Genomic DNA, 15,144 nt, shown 5'->3' on the forward strand with positions numbered 1-15,144 from the left:
ATACATCAGGCACTGGGGACTGTCTCTGTTGTGGAATCCCCACAGGGAGACATACATCAAGCACTGGGGACTGTCTCTGTTGTGGAATCCCCACAGGGAGACAAACATCAGCCACTAGGGACTGTCTCTGTTGTGGAATCCCCACAGGGAGACAAACATCTGGCACTTGGGACCGTCTCTGTTGTGGAATCCCCACAGGGAGACATACATCAGGCACTGGGGACTGTCTCTGTTATGGAATCCCCACAGGGAGACATACATCAGGCACTGGGGACTGTCTCTGTTGTGGAATCCCCACAGGGAGACAAACATCAGCCACCAGGGACTGTCTCTGTTGTGGAATCCCCACACGGAGACATACATCAGCCACTAGGAACTGTCTCTGTTGTGGAATCCCCACAGGGAGACAAACATCTGGCACTAGGGACTGTCTCTGTTGTGGAATCCCCACACGGAGACATACATCAGCCACTAGGAACTGTCTCTGTTGTGGAATCCCCACAGGGAGACATACATCAGCCACTAGGAACTGTCTCTGTTGTGGAATCCCCACAGGGAGACATACATCAGGCACTGGGGACTGTCTCTGTTGTGGAATCCCCACATGGAGACAAACATCAGACACTGGGGACTGTCTCTGTTGTGGAATCCCCACAGGGAGACATACATCAGACACTAGGGACCGTCTCTGTTGTGGAATCCCCACAGGGAGACATACATCTGGCACTAGGGACTGTCTCTGTTGTGGAATCCCCACAGGGAGACAAACATCAACCACTAGGGACTGTCTCTGTTGTGGAATCCCCACAGGGAGACAAACATCTGGCACTTGGGACCGTCTCTGTTGTGGAATCCCCACAGGGAGACATACATCAGGCACTGGGGACTGTCTCTGTTGTGGAATCCCCACAGGGAGACATACATCAGGCACTGGGGACTGTCTCTGTTGTGGAATCCCCACAGGGAGACAAACATCAGCCACTTGGGACTGTCTCTGTTGTGGAATCCCCACAGGGAGACATACATCAGACACTAGGGACCGTCTCTGTTGTGGAATCCCCACAGGGAGACATACATCCGGCACTAGGGACTGTCTCTGTTGTGGAATCCCCACAGGGAGACATACATCAGGCACTGGGGACTGTCTCTGTTGTGGAATCCCCACAGGGAGACAAACATCTGGCACTTGGGACTGTCTCTGTTGTGGAATCCCCACAGGGAGACAAACATATGGCACTAGGGACTGTCTCTGTTGTTGAAGCATCACAAGAAAAAGTGAACAAATCTTGTTGAAGCCCCACAAGAAAAAGTGAACAAATCTTGTTTTACGTCACAGTCAGAGCATGTTTCAGGTATGCCACAGAGGCCTGTAAATAATCAGTGAGTGAGTGAGTATGGTTAATAAGCAATATTCCAGCAATATCAAAGCAGGGGACACCAGAAATGGGCTTCACACATTGTACCCATGTCGGGAATCAAACCCGGGTCTTCGGCGTGACGAACGGAACGCTTTAACCACTAGGCTACCCGACCACCCTGTAAATAATCAAGGCTGGACAAGTCAAATCACTGGTTGATGGCATATGAGCAACTGATCCTTGTGGCAAGTGAAACACAAGCAACTACAGGTAGATCACACATTTTCACCACCTTACCCTCATAACCTGCTCTTACAACAAGCATTATAAATAGGGACCTGGGAATCCCCTTGGGAAGCAACAAGAAATGATGTTCTAGAATATCTACTTTGAAGATTCACATCCCTCATCCACATGTACCTTAAAAAAGACACACCTAAATTCAAACCCTAATAATCAGAAAAAAGCCTTATCTAGAAAGACGGCGCATGTGGGTTGACGACCCTTAAGAATCCCCTGATATTTGCAAGTCAATAAAAATATAAGAAAGGAAATAAAAGGAAGAAAAACAATCAGTATCTTCTGCAAAACATCATTATTAGAAGTCCCCATGGAGTTGTTTTGAAATTCGCAATTCGGAGTTCAGCGGGTCATGGCTTTGGAAGCTTCTTTATCAAGGATCAGAAATAAGCAGGATCTTGATTTGAATATAAATGAGATGGAGAAGAATCCCAGCATTTCCTGATGAAATGGTGTGATAAAATGTCTGCCCATTGTAGGGTGCGGAGGAAGGTTGTAAAATTGTCTTTGAAGAAAATACCCTCCAAATAAGCAGGATTCAATGTTAATGGTCAAATGGTCATCCAGTAGCCACTGGACAACATGCTGGGATTGGCCCGGCCTTTGAGAAGAACCACAGCTTTGCATTGTGGATCTTTGTCATTGAATAAATATTGCCAATTTTGGAAGACTGTCACATCTGTGTAATGGCTCCTTCTCTGACAAATTCCTTCTCTTGGCTTTCTCTATGCCTTGTGTGTTGAAATTGATATTGAATCACCCACAGTCTAGTCATCTTGAAACTCAGACGTTAACGCACATTGAATTGAACAAAAACATGGAAACAAAGCTGATTAGAATAAAAACTAACCAGCCCCCAATAAAGGAATATACCCAAAGCTCTACTTTCATTTGAATTTTAAATTCACCTTTTCATAATGAGATTTCAATTTGATTAAGTTTTGTGAACACAGCATTGTCGACGTCTCATGGTTTCAGAATAAATGTATCCTACATAGTCCATTGAGAAATCAAAACTTGCCATATGTTTTTCTGTTCTTGTGTCTGCAGCAATGTGAAGCAGACAGCATCTGAATGAGCTTTGACCCAGCCATGTTTGAAATCCTTCATCGAATTACGCCCTTTCACAGAAAGCTGAATATCAAACAAACTTTCTTTTTCCAAACTGTCTTTTTAAGCGGATTTCCTTTCACTGCACACACTGCCATGCTGATTACCTATACATAGATTCTCAAAATAATGCTTAAATATTTTTTCACAAATTTTTCAAGTAAAATATCTGCTTCAGAATTGCAAGAAATGGTCTTGCCAGGTATTGTTCTCCACACCACCGAAATCCATATGTCCAAATTCTGGAATCACAATTTATTTCCTAACATCAGGGAAAGGGGCAGAAAAGTGCCATAATTTGTTAGAGATTGAAATTGAATCACCAAATGAGTATTTTTTAAAGTCTCTATTTATAATTCTAAAGCTGTTTTCAAATGAGAGGTTCTAAGTGGATTTTCCACATATTGCACTCAAAAATCTTCACAAGCAGACATTTAATTTCAACAATGTTACAGATTGTATCCTACATAACGCGGAAACTCTAACTTTAACCTTAATCACAATTAAAAGTAATACTGATAAGCTTTGTATAAAATCAATTATATTTTCAAATATGTTCAAAGTAGAATAAAACAAACCGCAAAACTTTTCGACCAGACTTGAAAACACAACCCGATCTTATCAAATCCACAAAACGTCACATGATTTCCATTTTAAATGAAAGCAAAATGAGACAGACTTGCAGACAACCTGAGGTGAAAAAATCGTATCCCTCTTTCGATGGCTTCATTTTTTGTCAAATAAATCTTTCAAATGGTCGGTGGCGTCCTTATCCATCTGCTGCAGTGGGTAGTTGACACAACATTTGAAATGTAATTGACATTTGCCATATTCTATACTCAGGACAATTGGGTTTTACAAGACAAAGCTCATTCAAACATCAAGATGTCGCCACAAATAGGACCAGACACAATGTTTTCCTAATGGAGTTTCACACTTTTTCTCTTCTCCCGAGAAAAATACATCTATAAATTGCTTCAATGCAAAGTTTCAGGATTCGGGCATATCTCAGACTGGCAAATAGAACACATCTGAATATGTTCGGGTTTTCTTTAAAAATGGATGTAAGCTAGGCTGTCGGTACTTGCACATCATACACAATGGCGACTTCTTCATCCTTGAGAACAATTTATCAGCTGTCATACACACCAGCTTGAAGCAAAACCAAGATTTTTAACCTGTTGAGTTGTCATCTTTCATGAGACTTTCTCTGTGGTCAATGGTCTTATAACCGTTGGGTGATATACTAAGTGAGTGAGTGAGTGAGTTGGGTTTAATGCTGCTTTTAACAGTATTTCAGTTATATCACAGCATGTCAGCCTAATGTGGGAGGAAAGCCCGAAGTGATGCAGGTCTCAGACAGTGACCACTTCAGTGAAACCCACGAGCACGGGTATGGTGCTGACAAACTTAGCAACATAATCAGGGCGACCCGGGATTTGAACTCATAATCATAGGTTTCTGGCGTGCCCAAGGGACGCAACTTTGCAAAGCAAATCACGGCGCCTTAGACGACTAGGCCACCCGTTACCCCTATTTATGAAAGGACCTGCTCTTCGATGGTCCATGTTCTGATCATTGTTGGGTCCTATAGGTCTGACTGGGTGGTAGGTGTTTACACATCTAAAAGGCAATTCTCTATAACGCTGCTTTGAACAGTATTCTAGTTATATCACAGCTTGTCAACCTAATGTTGGAGGATATTCCCAGGGATGATTGCAACTCCCATACTTAAACTTAGGCTTACAATAGTCTTAGTGCTAAGATGATTGTAATCCCATACTTTAACATAGGCTTACAATAGTCGTAGCACTAAGATCGCTTTGTGCAAGTGGGCCCAGGTCTTAGACGTTTACCACTTTGGTGAAATCCACAAACACGGGTCTATTTCTGACAACTTTGAAACATACTCTGGGTGGACCGGGATTCAAACCCATAATCACAGGATTCTGGCATGCCAAAGGGACACAACTCTTCAAAGCGAATTGTGGCGCCTCAGACGACTGGGCCATCTTTGATGCCTGGACAACCAGTCCCCACGTTGACAACCAACCAGCAGAGAAAATTGTAAAGTGAGTGAGTGAATATGGTTTTACGCCGCTTTTAGCAATATTCCAGCAACATCACGGAAGGGGACACCAGAAATGGGCTTCACGCATTGTACCCATGTCAGGAATCGATGCTGGGTCTTCGGCGTGATAAGCGAACGCTTTAACCACTAGGCTACCCGACCACACCAGGAAATTGTAAAGGTTTATTGCAGACAATTGAGAGACTAACAAATAACATACCGGGTAAGGATATCTTTTTCTTATCAAATTTAATACAATTTCTCACTCTAGATTTATGAAAAGGTCACATTTTATTTCTTATGATTTACCAGTGTGAAATACATCCAGACCATTTGATGTAATTACACTCGTCTTCATCAGCCCTTGTGGGAAATATTTACAGCTTAGGCAGACATTACATAGATACTTTCTCTGAAAAGAAAAGACAATGAGGTATTGATATGAATCTAAAGTCACGATCAGCAGTTTATTTATCTCTTGTAAAAACTCAAACTGCAGTCATGACAACTCAAATAGAGTCAACATAATAGATCACATGTGAAACACATTAAAACTTCAAAACCCACGATTTAAGAAATGAAGAGAAGTCAGTCGAAGTAAATTTATGGGTAAATATGAAGTTCAAATTTAATAGCTGGGCAATAAAATAAAAATAAAACATGGATATGTCATCTAGAGTTAAAAAAATTACAAAAAATAGCTACTTATATAAATTGCTGTTAGCATCGATATTCAAATACTTTCTACATAAATATTGAAGACAAATGGACTAAAATGAAACAACTGAACTTCAACAATATTTCTTTGTTTGTCACAATGAATACCGTTTTTGACATAATAAGCATCCCGCCCTAATAAGCGCCCATGGTGATATTTGCTAATATATTGGCTAGTGAACAATCCTAATTAGCACCCCTCCCGATTGATCAATGTACACAAGACGCACTCGTGTGTTACATGCACCCATAATTATGGGCAATTAAATTCTGGAAAAATATATCTGATATATATACATTTGAGGCTGTCAGCATAAACCACAAAATTTATCTTTCAACTCTTTTTTTTTCACCAAAATAATATTCTAATAAGAGCCCCCTATTTCTAATTTTGAGAACGCCCAGGGCGCTTATTACGTCGAATACGGTATACCAGGGTTCAGCATATTTTTATTAAAGTGAGTGTGTTATACCACTTTTAGCAATATTCCAGCGGGGGACACTATGAATGTGCTTCACACATTGTACCCATGTTGGGAATCGAACCCAGGCCTTTGGCATGATGAGTGAACGCTTTAAATATTAGTCTACCCCATATTATATAACATTCGTTGCAATACACAAAGTTAATTTTGAGCTCAGTTTCAACTATCATGTTATCGGCCAACCAAAATTTTCTTTTGATTCTTGAACTTTGAGTCAGAAAATGTAAACAAGTGACAAGCTATCAATTTTACAACTTTTCTTAATGACCTTGGCCTTTTGTTACACCAATTTCCAAATGACCTTGACCTTGACCTTTTTGCCACAAACACTTTCCAAATTGCCTTATTGGCCTTGACCTTTTACAGACAATGTTTCAGCAATGATGGATAAAATCACAAATATTATGATATGATATGATATGATATATTTCATGATCTTCGTTATTTTGCAATTGAATCGGTTTGCTTGGCTGTAAATACGTTCAGATCTTGTGTATGATAACATAGTTTCAACTATTAGTTGTAGGACTGGGACGAGTCCAAATTAACAACCCGGGAACCCACCCCCCTCTTACCCAACCCTACCCACTGTAGCTCGGAAGAGATAGGTAAAACATGTCCGATTGGGAATAGTTTGACCGTACTCCCGTCAAAATTTATTCAGAAACATGTATAAACCGATCTGGTCATGCATACACTGAAGTTGACTGATTTTATCATTATGCAAACATATAAAGTCAGAAGGAATGTGTGCATAGTCAGAAAGAAATGGGAACATTTATCACTTATAGTGTAACCATAGAGTTCCAGATAATTTTTGCCATTAAACAATATAATCACTTGTAGTCCTGTAGGTTCCCGGGTCCTTCTCAATACCCACCCGACCGAGTACCTGAGTTACCCGTCCCACCCCTAGATAGTTGTGTTTGTTCAACTAAATAAATCACAGGTTTGGCCACGCCATCATGTATCATTTACACATGTCAATGTCCGAGACTTTATCAATTTCATTAAAATCAAATCTTAGTTCTCGCTATTGCTTAACAAAGATCTGAGGACATCCCATTAGGGGTCACGTCATAACGACCTTTCATCCGACCAATCAGAGCGTCGCTTACCAGATCATGAAAGTGACAGTTGGAATGTGATTTCTAATCATGCAGCCTCGAAAACTATAACAAGGAGTATTGCGAATGATAGTTACGGGTTTATCGGCTGAATCCAAACAATCCCAGACCATCTATTAGCGATTCAAAGATGTTCTTTTGTTCAGGTTTCAAATTTTTAATCGAGAATTTGTCATAATATGTTTCGAAGCGTAGTCGCCAATTTGAAATTAGTGCCGTAAAGCACGAGAAAGCTGCCTTCTGATTGGTCATTCCATTGGTCGGTCAAAGTTCGCGCAAGGTCGGTCTAACATGACCCGTAATGAGATGTCCTCAGATCATTGTTTAGCGGCAGCAAGAACTAAGATCTGATTTTAATGAGATTGGAGACTTTATCAATGACATCATTGACATAATTTTTTTACATGTGACATCGTAGAGTTTGTATAGATACAAATAGATACAAATATCATGCTATGTTTCACCATGTATAGGTGAAAATACATTAGAAACTGAAAAAGATATATCAAAGGTTTGGTTTAATGCCGGTTTGATAAGAATTTCACTTACAATGAGACTGTCAGGGAGTTGTCATGCGTCCTTACTCTATGACACTTACATTTTTAATGCACCGGTTGACGATATGCTTATCCTTATTAAGCAAACACCTGGTGTTTTCTCTGATTTACCAGTGATCCCTTCATAGCATTATTTTCATCCCTACATTGCATTTATGATCAATGGAATCTGTTTCAACTGATATTCAAGGCTGAATATTCTCTGGTGATGACATTTTGAATGCAGTGATTGTGAGCTAATATTAGACTCTGAGGGATAAATTACTCCTTTGTTTAATCACATTCAACTATATCTTGTTGCAACTGATATATGTGTAGTGAGCCAATCAGCTTTATACTGCTGCACTATAATTGATTATCGATCAAGTAGAAAGTACACCATGCTAGAACACTTGATAAGGCCAACATGGGAAAGAAAGCTAAACGGTTCAAGTCTTCAAAAGTTGTTCAATTGGAAGAGAGAAAGCGTTCAAAGTTTAGTTTGTCCAGATGCAATTCCAAGAATAGCGCAAACCCATGGGCAAATTCTTCTATTTGTTGTTTGTTTGTTTGTTTGTTTGTTTGTTTGTCTCCTCATGTGTGGAAGCAGACAAAGACATCTCAAGGAAGATCACAATACAATAAAACATGGTATATACAAACTCCAAGGGGCTGTTGAAATGTTTCTGACATGTCTGAAATTCGTTATTCTCACAATCATGTTGGCCATATTGGATTTCACACTGTTCATGTATATGAAGATATCATTCCCTATCTTGTATTTTTAGTGAATTATTACAGAATGGGTCATTCCAAGAAAAAGTGTTCAAATGCAAGTATTCCACATAGCATGTGTGTGTCTAAGGCCAAGCACTTCTGCAAATGGTAAAACTCTGAAAACCAACGTTACCTTTACTATAGCTCAATTTATAATTACCGTATTCGACGTAATAAGCGTCTCGCTCTAATAAGCGCCCACAGCGATATATGCTGATATATCAGAAGTGAACAATCCCAATTAGCACCCCTTCCGATTGATCAATGTACACAAGACTTATTTATTCATGTTTAATGCACACTCATGTGTTATATGCACCCTTAATTATGGGCAATTAATTTTAGGAAAATGTATCTGTCATGTATAATACGACTTTTCTATTGTTTCATTTCAGGCTGTTAGCATAAACCATGAAATTTACAATCTTTCAACTCTTGTTTTTTTCCACCAAAATTATATTTTAACAAGAGCCCCCTATTTCTAATTTTGAGAGTTCCCTGGGTGCTTATTACATCGAATACGGTAATCAAATATGTAGGTAATCCCACATTGAAAAACAACAACAAACAACAGCATACATTTAGTGGTTGTATTAAAACCCTGGCAATGGAGGTCATTGATTCATAAACATCAGTCTCAAAGAGCATAATATAGGATGACGTCAAAAACGAGAAACGTGACGCAAATGACATCACATAGCAACAGAATGGATGGCATCCCGTCGTTAAGGATATGAAACTGGTACCAAGTTACAGTGGCCCGCAGATTTCCGACGCGCAGGCATTTTTATGATAATTCTATCTATTTTGGCTTTAATGACAAATAAAACAGATTTGTTATGTCACTTTCCAATCATCTCAGTGATTTGGGGAAAAAATGATAAAATAAGCCTTGACAATGATAAATGTGCTAGATTCCAGAGAGTATTGATTCTCCCCTGATTGTAATTGACACTAATTAAGGCCCTGTAATCTGTGCACCATAGCACTAATGAGGAAATTACGTGTACAGTGTTAGCTTTTCCACACATCGCATATGGTTACGACACTGACAAGGTTTCACAAGGTTATTATGTAAGAAACTATTGACTTAAGGTCTGAGGAAAAATCAGTTTGCTATACCCACAAGTTCCGTTATTCAGAACCCGTTATATGTGTGTATTTTATATGATGATGTCATGTAATATTATTACAATGTTTAATAGTTTGTAATAGTCATTGGTGCCACATGCCTTTGATATGATCAGGCTAAACTGGACATATTGATTGGTTTCTGAGGACCAAATCCAGCGGACATGCATTGAATTGTGCTATTTGTTGTTTAACGCCAAACTCAGCAATATTCCAGCGTTAAGACTGCGGTCTGTAAACAATCGAGTCTGGACCAGACAAACCAGTGATTGACATCATGAGCATCGATCCACGCAATTGGGATACAATGACATGCATCAACCAAGTCAGCAAGGTTGACCACCCGATCCCGTTAGTCGCCTCTTAAGGCAAGCATAGTAGCCTTTAAAAGTCCAGTTTCCACCCTTGCCAAACTAGGCCCACGAGTTATTACGAGTTATGTCCTTTCTATGCCTCTCCTATTGACCAATCAGATTCAACCTCTCGTATCACTTGCATTTGCTTCAAACAAAACGGTGGCGCCCAGTCAAGACGGTCTGATTATCAATGAAGATCTATATTGTGATAAAACGAGTCTTACATCGCGAAGTGCATCAAATCAAGTGAGCACCCTGATTAAAAACATGGAAAGATTTAGAAAATATCTGTTGACAACAAGTTAGCGGTGCACATGCTTTGCAAATCCTGCAGTCGACCGAAATCTGCATGACACTTTACGAATTGCGATTTTGATTGGACTATGCATAGACTCGTTAGTCCAGCCAAAATGTAACTCCATAATACCAGCCTAGTTCGGCAAGGGTGGAAACTGGACTTTTATAGTCAATTAACTCACTTGCCTCAGGATGATGATTCTACCCCAGATCTTCATGGGTAACCGGATAGGACAGTTTCTTGTTACATACTGAATTGAAGTGCTTTAGATGATTCAGGGCAGTGACCCCTAACCTAGAAAACGAAATAGGGTCTTTTTATAGACACTTCAAATAAGCAGGTTTATTATACTTACACGGAATCAATGTCAAATAACAATAAAAACAATAATAATAATGAGTACATTTCTATAGAACCAAATTCCTTGCATGCTGAAATGCTCATAGTGCTAAAAGGATTAGAGTCATGAAATGCTGTGTTAGTATTTTCGAATCTGGTCTAAAATGACCATGGCTAGACTTTCAGGTGTTCTGGAAGGGAGTTCCATAACATAGCATTATTTTTGGAGAATGATCTATAGCCAAATCTTTTAAGGCGCCAGGATGGTACGGAATGGAAAAACTGGGACTCAGATCGGAGTGTCCTTGGTGGGCGATATTGACTCAAAAGTGCTGTGCCACGCATACAACAGAACATCTTATCACCAGAGCTCTAAACTCGATTGGGGGGCATCGAGATCTGGAGAGAGAGCTTTGAAGTCAAAGAGAAAATTTGAGCTGCAGTATTCAGTGTGTGTTGAAGTTTTCAAATCAATTCTAGCGACATCGAAAGTACCTTGCACATACTGTCAACATGATAGAGGTATCAAGAGAATCAGGGGTTATATCAAAAGTATCCTAAATTGTAACACCTTCACCTTTATAGAATCATCATCATCATCATCACCATCATCATCACCATCATCATCACCATCATCATCACCATCATCATCATCATCACAATCACCATTCACCACCATCATCATCATCATCATCATCATCATCATCATCACAATCACCATCATCATCATCATCATCATAACCATAATAATAATAATCAAGTTTATGTGCAGTGTGTTGAGAAGAGAGCTACCCTGCAGAGTCCTTTGCTTGGATGAGTGAGTGTGTGAGTTTGGTTTTACGACGCTTTTAGCAATATTCCAGCAAATATTACAGCGGGGGATACCAGAAATCGGCTTGTCATTATTTCCCATTTACAACTAGGGTAATGAAATTTGTTTGTTTTTTTATTCTTATGAAGACCATTATTCGTCTGTATATATCTATAAGACCACAATGGTAAAATACACACGCTTTTGTGAGGTTTGTGAAAAAAAAATTCAAATGATTGTATTTTTATTATAAATATACTATACTACAAATCAGCAATAACTGCAATAATTTACTTTAATTTTATCGATGATAACAACAATAAGAAAGAATAATGATAAAATGGGCTTCATCGACTTTACAGACACCTAAAAATTGCGAGACAGAATACAAACTTTTAAATTTTGATAAATTCCTTTTCAAGAAATTTGAAAACTTTACAAAACATTTGACATCTATCTTCAGGTAGATATACCATGGGTATGGTATGCTCTCCCAAAACATTGAGGACCAACAAACTCACAAAAAGGGAAACAATAAAAAGATCACAATTACTTTTGCTGTTGTGTATATTTCTTTCTGAACAATAACATTGAGATTGACAGTTAAAATAAACAAATTGGCTGGAGCTAGATATACCGTATTCGACATAATAAACGCCCAGGGCTCACTCAAAATAAGAAATAGGGGGCTCTAATTAGAATATTATTTTGGTGAAAAAAACAGAGTTGAAAGATAAATTTTGTGGTTTATGCTGACAGCCTGAAATGTTTATGCACGACAGATACTTTTCTAGAATTTAATTGCCCATAATTAAGGGTGCATATAACACTCAAGTGCATATTGTACGCGAATAAATACGTCTTGTGAACATTGATCAATCAGAAGGGATGCTAATTTGGATTGTTCACTAGCCAATATATTAGCAAGTATATTATTTAGAGTGGGGCGCTTATTACGTCAAATACGCTAATATACAATATCAGTATGTGTAGTGTTTTATCAGGAGCAAATCATACAGTAGCCTTGCTTCAAGGATGTAATTAATGATAAGTCCATGGCCGTTGTGTGATTCTGTTATAATAGGCAAGTCTAGTTTAGAGGACAGCATTAAGGATGTCAGTCTTTTAAAGGTACAACATGTTTTTATTATTCATATAATTTAGAAATTATGATTTTAACTAATAATTATTGCCTTAGAGACTTGTGCAAGTCTAATCATACAAGTAATCTGACTCATATAATCTGATTAATTTCACAGAAACATTCCTAAAAGAAATGTGCTGCTTGTCAATGGTTTAGAACGTTTAAGCAACATAACATTGCATTTATACAATGCAATTATTGATAATTATTTATCATTATTGAGCTGAATGTAAAAGCACAATTCACACAGACACAAAAAAGAAAGAAAGGAATATTTTGCTTCTTGTCTTTGCTCGTATCATTTTTAACCCTTTCACATGAAGTTATTTCATTTTCCAGATTTTTAACAAAGGGCAAATAAGTCTAATCTCATTACCGAAAATGAAGTTTCAGATTACACATGCTGCTCTATACGTCTTATCATACCTCTATGTCAGAATGATGAGGTCTGATTGGTCCACGTGATCTTGATACCCTTGGAGGGTAATAGATTTCTCAGAAGGGGAATAAATCTTTTATGCACTGCCACGAGCACTCCAGGCTGCACGTGCATTTCTGAGCGACAGAAAAGATCCTTTATGCCCCACTTCAAAGCAAAAAGCTGCATGCTTTTTTCCAAGCCAATGGATGTCACGTGACATAGCGCAAGCTAACCTCAGCTCAATCGACAGCTGTTTCCTATCAATTTGGAATTTATTTGAATTTAACAATGTCACATTAAAACATGTCGGTAAGATAAATGCGTTGTAGCAGGATCACTCGGGGTACATGGGGATTTATGCGGGACGAATAAAACCCATGTACCCCGAGGGATCCTGCTGCAACTCATAGTGTAACCCGCCTTGGAAGGGAATAAATTTCTCAGTGGAGGAATAAATCTGTTATACCCCGCCACCAGCAAAACAGGCTGCACATGCTTTTCTGAGAGACAGAATAAATCCCTTATACCCCTCTTCAAAGCAAAAAGCTGCACGCTTTTTCCGAGTCAATGGAAGTCACGTGACATAGCACAAGTAAACCTCAGTTCAATCGAACAACTGTTTTCTATCAATTTTGAATTTGTGTTAATTCTTGCACAACATCACATGGAGACGTGTCTGTCAGAGCCATTAATATTAAATTTGAGCCAAATAAATCTCAGGATGGATGGATGGATGGATGGATGGATGAAATAATGGATCTGTTCTGCAATGGAATGTTTCCTGCATAGATATTACCTTTTATCTTTTCTTATCCTGCCATTTTCAACAACAGACGAGACCTATGTCAACATCCTCCATGTTGTGTAAACAATGTAATCAAGGAATTACTCTGATCTCACCAAGTCTGTTACGGGATGAGGATGGAGATGATGTGGCTGCATCAAGGCCAAGCTTGCGTTACGTACAACCATTGTCAAGTCAGTTCTTTATCATTTGTTAATTTGAAGTTTACACGATATACAGCTTTTCAATTGGACGAGAGGTCGGTCACATGACCGCGAAACAGACGTTCATAAGTGTTTGAATGACACAATTTGACGTTCATACGTTTTTCAAAAGACCGTGTTCTTGAAATGACGTAAATATTGACGGACTACTTCCACATTCCTGGGGAAACCCCTGAGAATTCCCAAGCATGAATACGAACAGAAGCATTCTTTCTGATCATTTAGACCCTTTAATCTTGAACTCAGCATTTTAGTATACATTGAGAAACGTCAGAGAGTCTGACTGCACGATAGTCTCGCTACGACCCATCTCAATGAACAAAACGAAGAAATGCACATCCAAACTATGGTAGTATCAACTCGATCCGTGTCTAGGCTGACAGTGACAGTCTTCAGCAATCTTTGAATTTACCTTAGTGTCTGTTTGACAAATCTTTAATCACCTATCAATCATCGGCCAGTTGATCAGTGATGACTTAAACTTGTAACTGACACAGGTTCTTTAACAACTTCTGAAATCTCTCCCATCACGTTTATTGTGTTGGCCATTTTGACGTCCTGTACTTGATTTAATGTATTACGACGCGCTGTCATTGTGACTGACTTACTGAGGTAGTTCTGAACAGACATTTCTCATCCAATGGTAATACTATTTCAATACATGTGTTGCGTAAGATGTTTTTGAAGAGCAAGTTGTGCATCCATATGCTCATGTCACCTCTCTTTTTTAGGAACTATTTTATTATTTTATATAGCTGGGTCTTGTATGGCTGTCAGTGTAAACATGAAGTCACACGTACTAATAAAATTGTGTTTAGATCTTGGCCAACATCCCCAGAGGTAAGAAATTGTTATAAAAAATTATAAGAATTGACTTTCACTTTGTGTGAGTTCATTGGATCATGAACCTTCATAGAGTGATGGCCAAACATTGTATGAACGTCGTCACAAGTTCATACTCCAATGAACACACACAAAGGGAAAGTCAATTCTTAAATAACATTTTTATCATAGGCATAATCAAAGGGAACTGGGATTCAAACCCAAGATCGTAAGTTTCCAGCTTTGCACAGTGAATTGCAGGGCCTGAGACGACTGGGCCATCCGCTCATAAATAAGAGGTGAGGTGAAATGGGGTTTAACGTCACGTCCAAG

General features: G+C 38.9%; 1 protein-coding gene across 1 annotated transcript; it reads right to left on the reverse strand.

Annotated features, from left to right (window-relative positions):
• Window positions 1-232: 232 nt before the first annotated feature.
• Window positions 233-1,264, reverse strand: LOC139446260 (titin-like). Its single transcript, XM_071227612.1, has one exon. The coding sequence runs from the start codon at window positions 1,262-1,264 to the stop codon at window positions 233-235; it is 1,032 nt and encodes a 343-aa protein (XP_071083713.1).
• Between the last annotated feature and the right edge of the window lie 13,880 nt (window positions 1,265-15,144).

This window comes from Haliotis cracherodii, unplaced genomic scaffold (assembly GCF_022045235.1).
Source record: "Haliotis cracherodii isolate W230 unplaced genomic scaffold, xgHalCrac1.p SCAF_6, whole genome shotgun sequence".
NCBI lineage: Eukaryota > Metazoa > Mollusca > Gastropoda > Lepetellida > Haliotidae > Haliotis > Haliotis cracherodii.

Bases quoted from the DNA above. Each gene is read 5' to 3' on its own strand.
- LOC139446260 (XM_071227612.1), bottom strand. From the start codon at position 1,264: ATGCTTCAACAACAGAGACAGTCCCTAGTGCCATATGTTTGTCTCCCT.